The sequence below is a fragment of the Ranitomeya imitator genome, chromosome 5 (assembly GCF_032444005.1).
Source record: "Ranitomeya imitator isolate aRanImi1 chromosome 5, aRanImi1.pri, whole genome shotgun sequence".
Taxonomy (NCBI): Eukaryota; Metazoa; Chordata; class Amphibia; order Anura; family Dendrobatidae; genus Ranitomeya; species Ranitomeya imitator.
The window spans coordinates 493,230,441-493,243,098 of NC_091286.1; the positions used below are offsets into that span (position 1 = coordinate 493,230,441).

The 12,658-nt window shown below is 46.9% G+C and overlaps 1 protein-coding gene across 1 annotated transcript in view; it reads right to left on the reverse strand.

The window, feature by feature from the left end:
- Window positions 1-209: 209 nt before the first annotated feature.
- Window positions 210-12,658, reverse strand: part of OTOL1 (otolin 1) — an 84,926-nt gene continuing 72,477 nt past the window's right edge. The window contains exon 5 of the mRNA XM_069727399.1: window positions 210-1,463. Coding sequence (XP_069583500.1) covers window positions 562-1,463 — 902 coding nt within the window. The 3' untranslated portion in view covers window positions 210-561. The remainder of the gene's footprint in view (window positions 1,464-12,658) is intronic.

Here is a 12,658-nt window from a genome sequence, read left to right on the forward strand (position 1 = left end):
GACTCGCAGAGTGGTAATGTGGTAAAATGCTTTCATTGCCCTGGGTGCTGGCGACCTATGTTATGTCCATTATAATTTAGTAGCATGAGAATCTCCCCCTTTATAAATGGCAAAAAGCCCTTTATACAACACACAGGTGCTATATGAGTTGATAGTAAGTGATAATAATTCATTAATATTTTAATTGGTAATGAATGACAAATGTTCTTACACTTCTTTCCAATACTTTATTGTTCCAATATATTTAGTTGTATATAGAATTTGAGAAATTGAGAAAATATATTTACAGCTATACATTTGTTCTATTCACAGCAGATTTACTTGATTGGAAAATAAAACTGAAAAGCGCACAGGATATATGTTGATGATTCAATGGATGCTTAAGATTTGTATCCCTAATACAGAGAAGGGAATGTTTTGAATTTCCATAATTAATTATTGGGTCATAAGAAATCAACGTTAAATTTAGATATTAGGAAATTATTTAAATTAAATGAAACTAAAATGTATCCAAGAACATGCGCCTGATTATAATTCTTATTCTGATAATGTTTAATCAGATTATGTTAATTGTGTTTCAACAGTGTCATCTGGATATAGCAGAAATCCTGTAAATATGCTGTCATCATCATTACTCACATAAATACCATTCCAATCTCGGGAAACCTCTAACCAAACCTGGTCCCCAACATTTAACTTCAGGACCAGCATCGCTGAGGCCTGGTCTATCTCCTGGCCATAGAGTGTTTCACGGCTCTTAAACATCTTTTTATTTTGGGCAACAATACTAATCCTCGCTGGCCGTCCCCTGACCGTCACGTGGAATGCAAACACATAGGTTCCAGAGACTGTACAGTTAAATTTACCAGTTGTAGGGTTGTATTCATCTTGTTCATTGTACAATATTCTATCAAACTTAACTGGAGCGTTAGGGGCAGGGAAAGGTTTTGATAGACCTACAGTGAAAGCAGATCTTGTGGGTTTATGATTTTCTCCTTTAGATCCTTTGAGGCCTCTGGATCCTTTTTTCCCTGGTAGGCCTCTAACCCCTTTCAAGCCAAAATTTCCCTTTGGACCTGGCGAGCCTATTAAACCAGGAGGGCCAATTTCACCTTTATCCCCCTTTTGTCCTAGTTCTCCCTTTTCTCCAATTTCTCCTTGAAAACCATTCATGCCATTTAGCCCAGCATCACCCTTAATGCCTTTGTCTCCTTTTAAGCCCCTTTCTCCAGTTTCCCCTATTTCTCCTTTTTCTCCTGTTTCTCCATGATTACCCTTCTCACCTATATCCCCCATTTCACCCCTGTCTCCCTTTTCCCCGTCAATGCCATTTAAGCCCTGCTCTCCTTTTTCTCCTCTGTCCCCTTTTGTGCCATTTTCACATATGTCGCCTTTGTTTCCTTTTTGTCCTTTCATACCAGCAAGTCCAAGGTTTCCTTTTTCGCCTTTAGGTCCAATCTCACCTAAAAAAATCAAAAAGCTAATGTTAATTGTTTTATTACTATGAAGTTCAATAGATGGGAAATATCAAATAAATACTTGTGCTTTTGGGTAAATCAATAAGAATAGGCAGTAAGCCCCATGTCTTACCTGATTTGCACGTATCCTCTTCAGAGAGGAAGTGGACTGAAACTCTAGTTCCACCTATTGTGGGTAGCAATCCTAAAAGTCAATATTAATGCTTTAAGGAACTTTGCTATGTGACTTAAGATAAACAGCCAAACCAGACATTTAGTTTACAGACACATCTTTTTTCCATAATACATGACGGCACCAGGAGAGAGGGGATCCGCCCATCAAGGACAGGAAACCTTCAAGATAAAAGGGGCGGCTCCTCTCTCCACATCAGTTGGTTTCCTGTCCTTGACGGGGAACCCTCAAGATGGAAGTGATCTGAAGACAGAAGAGGATGCCGGGGCCTGGGTGGGGTGGATTTGGGCGGACGCTGTCTGCTGCACCCGTCACCAGGTACCCGTAGTCGCCTCGGGGGTCAATGTATATCATGCCCCCCCTGAGCGAAGCATGGCCACAGCCCGCGAGGCGAACGCCCGGGTGAAGATACTCCACGGGGCCCCCAGGCGCGTTCCCCCCTGTCGAGCGGAAATCCTGCCTGTCCACGGGGGTCACTTTATGGTGCCCCCCCGTTGACCAAAGGTGGCCATGCAGCCCGTGAGGCACATCGGTGCCCGGGCGAGGTAAGCTCCTCGGAGGTTTGGTGGCCCTCCCTGTCGAGTGCAGGTCTCCCCCCTTCCCCCTCCTCCTTGACGGTACCTGAGGCAGAGGTTTGAAGCAGAGTGAAGAGGCGCTGCCTGACGTTGTGGCGTGGATACTCCCGGAAGCCTCCCTCCAGCTGACACCAGGTATCCGGGGAGGTATGTGCGCAGCAGGGGGGGGTCAGATTCTTCGGCACGCACCGCAAGCAGAGCCGGGTGCGCGCCTGGAGGTAAAGCGCGCACAGGCGCTGAAGCCGGCGGCAGCGGGAACCCTCGTGCAGGAGCATGGCTCCGGGGGGACCCAAAAAGGCGGCGCGCACCGGAAGTGGTGACCGGATGCGCGCCTGGAGCATAGTACAGCAGCGCGCATCAGTAGTGAGGCCGGGTGCGCACGCGCTGCTCTGACAGAGGCAGGATCAACCAGGTAAATGGTGGATATTAAAGCGCGCACCGGATGTGGTTGCCAGGTGCGCGCTTGGGCATGTTTTTACAGCGCAGGCGTTGCGCTAGCGATGGCAGGATCAACCAGGTGATTGATTGCATATAGGAGCACCGGAAGTGGTGCAGGCACGATCAGCCAGGTAATCATTCATGACAGGTGCGATGGTACACCTGATCACTGAAGCGACCAGTAAGGCAGGATCAACCAGGTGGTTCCTTTAAAAAAAAAAAAAAAAAAAAAGGGACTCTATTTAAACGAGCTAGAAGTGCTGCCATGTGTCACTAAAGCCAGGCAGGCTGAAGGTGACTACTCTTGTGTGCTGGTGTGTATAATGGAGAGTTTCTCGCCAGAGCATTTGATACCACAGCAAGAGGTGCAGGAGAGGCGGTTTCGCTCAAGCGAAAAGAGCCAGACCCGCCATGTCAGCAGCAAAAGCCGCTCGGACAGTATACGGACGGATCGGCGAAACAAGGAGGGGTCCCTAGTCTCATTGGGAGACACGGAGAAAACCAGCCAACCTCCGGATCCGGTACCCGTACTTTGAAAACGTCCGAGTGGTGAGTGAACTACGAGAAAGTCCAGTACGCTAATGTCTGTTCTTTTCTCTTCTCTTATCTCCGTCTCTCCCCTCTTTTCTTACATACATTGCGGGGTGGAGTATAGGAGGTCCCCAAAAAGTATAAGGCGAAGACTAAAAATAGAGAATGTCCCTTATGTAAAAAGCCTTTAATGTCATCTTGGGGTAAAAGACTGTGTCAGGACTGTATTAACCAGACTGTGGCGGAGGAAACACCCTCCTTTACGGATAGCCTAAGATCTCTGATCCAGTCCGAAGTCTCTAAGTCCGTAAGAGCATTACAGACACCTGACACAGATGCCAGATCTAGGGACGGATCCAGCCCCTCTATAGCATCCCAAAGGGATTCCTCGGGGTCAGAGCAGGATTCTGATACGGCCCGCTGTTCTGATAGTAGCTCTGAGGAGGAAGACACCTTTCCAGCAGAGGCTACAGATAAACTTATTAAAGCTGTTCGCTCTACCATGGGGCTGGTAGAGGAGAAGGCCAAAAAGACAGCCCAAGAACTCATGTTCAGAGGCCTACAAAAGAAGAAACGGAGATCATTCCCTGTTAACGATCAAATTCAAGAACTAATCAAAAGGGAATGGCAAAGGCCGGAAAAGAGGTCCCAAATAAATACCTCCCTAAAAAGAAGGTATCCCTTTGAAGAGGAAGCATCCTCATCTTGGGACAGAGCCCCAAAAATCGATGTGGCGGTCTCAAAAGTGGCCAGGAAGTCTTCCCTGCCGTTCGAGGACCTAGGTTCTCTAAAAGAACCTCTGGACAGGAAGGTGGACAGTTCCCTGAAGACAGCTTGGGAAGCCTCAGCGGGAGCACTAAGGCCAGCTATCGCGGCCACTTGTGTCGCCAGATCCCTTAAGATCTGGATAGACAACCTGGAGGAACAGGTGGAGCAAAAAGCTCCCAGGGAAGCTATTCTAAAGTCACTTCCAACTATGAGGGCAGTGGCTATGTTTCTGGCTGAAGCATCAGCAGACTCTGCTAGGCTGGCAGCAAAATCAGCAGCGTTAGCTAACACTGGACGCCGTGCCGTATGGCTTAAATGCTGGCCAGGGGACACTCAGGCCAAAATGAAGCTTTGTTCTTTGCCTTGTGAGGGAAACTTCCTGTTCGGACTGGCATTAGATGAGGTACTGGAGAAGGCCGGTGATAAAAAGAAGAACTTTCCAAGACAGCCGTTTCAGCCCTTTCGTCGCTCCTTTCGGAGAGGCCAAAGATTCCGAAGACAGCAGAACAGGGACCGAGACAGAAGCAACCTGGACAAGCGACCCAGGGGAGGAAAGGGCTTCTATTTCGGCAAGTCCCCCAGAGACACCAAAAAACCCTCCCAGTGACGGTCCTTCTCAGGTGGGAGGGAGGCTCTCTCACTTCCTTCCAGCCTGGGAGAGGATCTCCTCCAGCATATGGATCCGGCAGATCGTAGGATCAGGCCTAAGACTAAAGTTTCACCACTGGCCTCCAAGAAGGTATATGCAGACCCCGGTACAGTCCTCCCAAGAGAAGCAAGACAGTCTGGAGGGGGAAGTAACATCACTCCTAGACAAGCACGTCTTGGAAGAAGTTCCTATAGACGAAAGGAGGGAAGGATTTTATTCCCCTCTTTTTCTCATAAAAAAAACCGGACAACTCTTGGAGGACAATTATAAATCTAAAAGGCCTCAACAAATTTCTTGTAGTACCATCATTCAAGATAGAAACCATAAAATCGGCGGTGAAACTTCTCTATCCCCAATGCTACATGTCCGTCCTCGACCTCAAGGACGCTTATTATCACGTCCCAATCAGACAACAAGATCGTCAGTTCCTCAGAGTGGCAGTTCAGATGGGGTCCCAGCTGTGTCACTTCCAGTACAGGGCTCTGCCCTTTGGGATAGCAACCGCCCCACGCGTATTTACGAAGCTGATTGCAGAGGTCACAGCACATCTCATGGAAAAAGACACTCTAATAATTCCCTATTTGGACGACTTCCTGATAGTGGGAAAGAACTTTTCTCACTGTCAGGAGCAGGTCAGGATAGTGATGGACACTCTTCAGACACTGGGATGGCAACTAAATCTGAAGAAGTCCAAGCTAGAGCCGGCAATGATCCAGAATTTCCTGGGGATAACGGTAGACTCCGTGGCACAGGAGTGTCGCCTCCCAGTAGAAAAAGAAGAAAAGATCAAACAGATGATTATGGCCACATTAAAAAAAAACGGAAATGACTTTAAGAAGGGCCATGTCGGTGTTGGGCTCCCTAACCTCCTGCATACCGGCAGTAAAATGGGCCCAGTTCCATGCAAGAGAACTGCAATGGTGTGTGCTGCAGAACGACCGAGAACTTCAGGGACAGTTAGAGCAGAAGCTCACTCTCCCACTCTCTGTGCTCCAATCTCTCAAATGGTGGTTACAGATAGAGTCATCCCCCAGAGGAGTTCCCTGGACATTCACAGCCTCCATGGTAATCACAATGGACGCCAGTCCATGGGGATGGGGAGCTCACTCAGACACACTATGGGTCCAAGACCCCTGGGCTCAAGAGGAGAAAGATCTATCCTCAAACGAGTGGGAGCTCCTAGAAATAGAAAGGGCGCTAGAGAGATTACCTCCACACTTGGCAGGGCATCATGTGAGAGTCCTATCGGACAACCGAACAGCGGTCGCATATGTGAACCACCAGGGAGGCACCCGCTCTCGGGCACTGATGCACATAACCACAAGACTCATGTCTCTAGCCGAAAGGCACTTCCTGTCATTATCGGCCATGCATATCCGAGGTGTGGACAACATAAAGGCAGACTTTCTAAGCAGGAACCACTTGAGGCAAGGGGAATGGTCCTTAAAAAATTCCGTTTTTCAACGGATAGTGCACATGTGGGGAAAACCCAGGGTGGACCTCTTTGCCTCAAAAGTCAACAAAGTCCAAAAGTTCTGCTCCCTGGACCCTACAGACAGGCCGTTGGCAGTAGACGCCTTCAGCATAGAATGGACGTCTGGACTCCTGTATGCCTTCCCACCAATATGTCTAATCCCAGTGGTTCTGAGGAAGATCAGGGAAGACAAGGCCAGAGTGATCGTGATAGCGCCCTCCTGGCCGAAAAGACCATGGTTTTACTGGCTGAGAGTGATGTCAGTGACGGACCCGTGGGTTCTCCCGGAAGACCAGGACCTTCTAACTCAGGGTCCCTTCAACCACCCGCAGAACTCCGGGCTTCATTTGACAGCCTGGCATTTGAGCGGTCGTTACTAGAGAAAGAAGGGTTCTCAGCTGGGTTAATATCCACCTTGCTCAGCAGCAGAAAACCAGTAACGACCAAGATCTATGGGAGGATATGGAAGAAATTCCTGTCCAGCTCAGGGCCAATACGGGAAGAGGAGGTCCCGATAGTGGGAATACTGGAGTTCCTGCAGAAGGGCTTAGATCTGGGGTTAGCTGTTAGTACCCTCAAAGTACACATTTCAGCCTTAGCAGCCCTATTCAACTGTGACCTGGCAAGTAATAGGTGGGTGGTGAGGTTTATCCGAGCCTGTAGTAGAGCTGACTCTGTCCCATCTCCTACTCCTCCACCATGGGATCTAAATCTAGTGTTAACTGCCCTGACGGAAAGCCCCTTTGAGCCGTTAAATACAACTTCTGATAAAATACTAACATTAAAAACAGCTTTGTTAGTGGCACTTACGTCGGCCCATAGGGTGGGGGATTTACACGCGTTGTCAGCTGACCCCCCTTACACACAACTCATGGACGATAGGGTTGTATTAAAATTAGATCCGGCATATCTCCCCAAAGTGGTATCGAGATTCCATAGAGCTCAGGATATAACCCTACCCTCTTTCTGTCCCAATCCCAGTAACAAAAAAGAGGAGAGACTCCATTGCCTAGACGTTAGGAGATGTATTCTACAGTATCTAGAGGTGACTAAATCCTGGAAGAAACAGAGGGCTTTGTTTCGCTCCAGGGGTCAAGGAAGGGCCTTAAAGCCTCAAAACAGACTCTAACTAGATGGGTGAGAGAGGCCATTATTCTAGCATATAGTAGTGCAGGCAGGGTTGTTCCACAGGGTCTGAAAGCCCACTCCACGAGGGCCATGGCGACGTCGTGGGCGGAGAGAGCAGATGCTACCATCGACCAAATCTGTAAGGCGGCCACTTGGTCCTCTCCGTCTACATTTTTTAAACATTATAGACTAGACCTATCTGCTACCTCTGATCTCACTTTTGGGAGAAGAGTGTTACAAGCAGTGATCCCTCCCTAGAAGAGAATACAAATCTCTGTAACTCTCTCGTGGTGCCGTCATGTATGATGGAAAAACACGGGTATTACATACCTGGTAATGTGTTTTTTCATGAGACATGACGGCACCCTTATATTCCCACCCTTTTGATCACGTCATTAGTTGGGTGCATTATTAGCATTATTTGTATTATACACTCCCTGGGGTATCGGTGAATAGAACCGTATAGGATGTGTTATTTATGTGTACACTAACCAGCGGAGTTCCTCTCGTACTCTGTAAAACAACTGATGTGGAGAGAGGAGCCGCCCCTTTTATCTTGAAGGTTTCCTGTCCTTGATGGGCGGATCCCCTCTCTCATGGTGCCGTCATGTCTCATGAAAAAACACACTACCAGGTATGTAATACCCGTGTTTTCAGTATGTGCCCAACATTACTGCAAAACAGGAGGCCTGATTTGGCTAAGTGAGAAGCCATTAACTGAGGGTCTAAGGAAAAACATTTCTCCTTGTGAAGAGGACTAGAACTTTAGTTATGCCTATTGGGGCTGACAATCCTAAATGTTAATGCTGATCCTTTAATGAGCCTTGCAACATGGCTTAGCATAAAAATCCAAGAGGCACTTGCAGAAACTTGTTTCAGGATGTTTGACCCTCATCAGTACAAACCAGGAGGTCTGATTTAGCTAAGAGAGAGGAATCTGACAAGGGTCTCTATAAATTACTTATCCAATTCAGATCCCCAGCTTTGCCCCATTGAGGGCAAACACCCCAAACATGTGGTCTCCAAATAGAATAAAAAGTCAAACCACACACTGTAAGTCAGGTGTCAAAACTTGTTGAGGGGACAATATGGACTTTTAGGATTGCTACCCCCAATAGGTGGCACTAGAGTTCCTGTACTCTTTCTCTCTGAAGAGGATATTTGCATATTTAATTTTCCAGTATTACATGCTCTATAAGTCTCCTTAGACTGGTTTGACACTCTCCACAAGTAGGTTTCCTGATTTAAAATCATAATAAATATGATACTCATATTGACACAGCCATTTTTCATTTCTAGTACATACCATATTGATTTTATTCTATTTATCAGTAATGCTTTAAATCTGGACTGAAGTGAAAGACTGTTCACCCTGGAATTGTGGCTTCTATTTCTAACTGTAACCTTAATAGATATGTAACAAATGGTATAATCTTTCTGGATCCATTTCACAGACCCTTTATTTCCCTGGTGGTCTTGCTGAATTTCCAGAGTGCTTGCTCAGCTAAAGAGGCCATGAGGTTAATACAATTATAAATGTACAGTATGTTACAATATGTCAGTATAAAGTGCTATCCTATTGTTATATACATTGGGGTAAAGTTTTAAAACAGGCGTGCTGCCAAATGGCATGCCATTATCAAATTATTGTGTAGGGTTCCCATTGATGCTGCACTTTGATGGATATGGCACAGCTAATATTCCTCTTACTCGGAGATCTTGCAGGCAGTATACTGTATATAAATGAGCCCCTATTTGATAAAATGTTTGCCACTTAGGCCAATAATGCATCTACCAAATATTTTGGGATTAGAGTTCTTCTTACAGCTCCTCCATAGAAAAAAATCTGTAAGCTGCTTTACAGGTTTCCTGACTTTTTGTGACACACTAACATTTTGCGATATCTATAATATAACTCTGGGAGCGTCACTCTGTCCGAAGCCTTTATAGACTGCACAAGCGCCTGTGTAGTCTGGACCCCACAGAGTGATGCATCCGGGGATGAGAATTGTGGCCCAGGAGATTGTGGTATGTGTAAGAACTGATCGCATACCGCGATCTCCGACGGAGAAGCAGGGACGTGCCAGGAGGTTGAGTATGTGATATTCACCTGTCCCCATTCCACCACCGGGCTCTGTCTTCCACGTCCTCTGGCTGTGATGTTCAGGTCAGAGGGCGCGATGACGTGTTTAGTGCGCGCCCCTTGACTGAACAGTCACAGCCAGAGGACCCGGAAGACAGAGCGGCGCGTGGCGGTGGAACAGGGACAGGTGAATATCGCAAGTGCTGGGGGCCTGAGCCAGTGGCAACTCTGGAACCTGACCCCCATAGCGTGCCGCTGCCCCGCCTGCTCAGGCCCCAGGCACTCATCGCCCAGCAACGAGAGGTGAGTATATCATTTTTTTTAATCGCAGCAGCATATGGGGCATATTATGCTATGTAGCATCTTATGGGAGCCATCAACCTTTATTGAGCAGTATACAGGGCATATTATGGTATGGAGCATCTTTTGGGGGCCATCAACCTTTATGGAGCAGCATACGGGTCATATTATGCTATGGAGCATCTAATGGGGACCATCAACCTTTATAGAGTAGCATACGGGGCATATGGATGGGAGCAGCACATGATAGGATGGGGCACAGGATAGGAGCAGCACATGACAAGATTGAGGACGCAAGATGGGAGCAGCACATGACAGGATGGGGGTACAGGATGGGGGCAGCACATGACAGGATGGTGGTGCAATATGGTAGCAGCCCATGACAAGATAGGGGCACAGGATGAGAGCAACACATGACAAGATGGGGCACAAGATGGGAGCAGCATATGACAGAATGGGGATGCAGGATGGGGGCAGCACATTACAGAATGGGGCGCAGGATGGGAGCAGCACATTGCAGAATGGGGGCTCAGGATGGGGCAGCACATACCAGAATGGGGGTGCAGGATGGGAGCACCACATGACAGGATTGGTGCGCAGTATTGGAGCACCACATGACAGGATTTTGGCACAGGAAGGAAGCACATGACAGGATGAGGGCAAAGGAAGAGAGAAGCACATGACAAGATGGAGGCACAAAAAACATGACAAGATTAGGGTGCAGGATGGAAGCAGCACATACCAGGATGGAGACCATATACCAATATAAATGCTCACCACCCGGGAATAGAACGGGTTCAATAGCTAAATCATTTATAACTGGTAAAATCCTTTCATATATCCTTATTCTCTGCATTCTTTTCCTTCTGGCACATAAGTTTTTCAATCGATTCCAGAAGCAGATTAGACAGGAAGGAGAAGTTTAAACGAATTGGCCACTTTCTCTTGTTAGTGCACTCTTCAAAAATTGACAAGCGCGTCTGTTCATTTAGTGGATGCCGGTGGGGATTGCTGGTGGAGGAGCATATGACTGGGCTAGTCAATCACTCTGCTTCATTTATAAAATGCCTCACGTGAGAAAGCTGATTTTCTATTAACTCAGGCTGATGGGAAGGTCCTGTCACAAGTTGCTCCTATGGCAGCCACTTTATGGCTTTTTGTGGAAAGTTGCACTAAAAAAGAGAAAGTGGACAACCCCTATAAATTAATATACCGTATATACTCGAGTATAAGTTGACCTGAGTATAAGCCGAGGCACCTAATTTTGCCAAGAAAAACTGGGAAAACTTATTGACTTGAGTATAAGCCGGGTTATGCATTATCCCCATCCCTATCCTGGTATGCTTGGCTCACCATCCCTGTCCTTGTATGCATGGCTCTCAATACCCATCCTTGTATGCATGGTTCCCCTTCTTTGTATGAATGGCTCCTTATCCCCATCCTTGTATGCATGGCTCCTTATCCCCTATCCTTGTATGCATGGTTTCTATAAAAAACACATCCTACTTACCTTCTCTGCGCACCCTTGCTGCATCTTGTTCCGGCGCCAGCAGCTCTTCCAGCTGAGCGATCACGTGTCCCTACTCATTAAAGTAATGAAAATTTACTCCACGCCTGTGGGAGTGGAGAGGGGTGAATATTCATTACCTTAATGAGCAGGGGACACATAATTGCTCGTCCGGAAGACGGGCACTAGAAGGAGATGCAGCGAGGGTCTGCAGGGAAAGTAATTAGGATGTGTGCTGGAAGCCGGCAGCTGTGGCTGTAACTGTGCACGCTATAAGAGAAATGAATATTCACTGCCAGCGCAGTGGATATTTCTCATTACTAGTGGGCACAGTTACAGCTGCAGCCGCCGGCTCCTGCCTCTGTGACCCACTGCTCTGCCGCTCCCCCTCTCCCACCGTCTTTCTAGGACAATGACTCGTGTGTAAGCTGAGGGGGGCATTTTCATTGCAAAAAAATGTGCTGAAAAACTCGGCTTATACAAGAGTATATATGGTAGTATTGTCGACAATGGCGCTATAAACTCCCTATTGCTTAAGCAGGAAAATATGTGACAAATCCACCTGTTGCTAATCAGAATAATTATATTACCAAGGTAAATTTTCGAACTATTGGAAATAGACAATAGAATTTCTGCAAACCATATAAGCAAATAAACCCTGTATAATGCAAGTCACAGATTAACAATATACAACTTTATCCTGCTAGTACAATAAAAAAAAACTTTCTATGTTAACTACTATATCAATAGGAGTTCAAAAATGTTTGCCGAGATCTCAATCTGCGCATGCGCCATTTTCCCAGAGGCCACAGCATTGCAGCAATGGAAGTGTGGGGGCTCCGGGCTTTCATAAAATGTCGGTGGAGCCCCCACTCTACCGAGCACCACTGAATACTGCTGCACCAGCCTGGAATTAGAAAGAGATCATTGCCCTGCAGGGTCAAACCTCCACAGAGTCGCCCGACTCCTGCTGCCGCCACACTACTGGTAAGCACATTCTGACTATAAGACACACCCCCATTTTCTCCCCAAATTTGGGGGGAAAAAACCGCGTCTTACTGTCTGAAAAGTATGGTAGGTAGTCTGTACTGTGAGGTGTGGCAGTGTTCTCAAAACAGCAGTTCAGGATCTGAATGTGCCAGTCCATGGTGGCACCTCGGCCAATGGTACGCATCCGAGGGAAGTGCTGATCATTGGAGCTCAAAGAAGATCGATAACTAGTGGAGTAGAGCGAAGTGTGATGTCACATTACTGCCACAAATCCTGGAGCAATTTAGGTGTCAATCCAACATGTTTTGGTAACTACGGTTTCCTTCCTCAGGAAAACATCCATTAGGTGATCTTAATCCTTCATATAGCTCTTATATCCAGACACACCTGGATCCTTGGATAATTCACTGATAGGCAAACAACTCAATCTCGCTGCTTAACACTTTAGGTTTTAATGTGTCTAATTCAAAAATTCACCGGCTTTCCACCCATGACATACGTTTAACATATTCGCCTACTTGGCATTTTTTTCTATTTTTTATATTGCCCACAGTTTTGGGCCCTT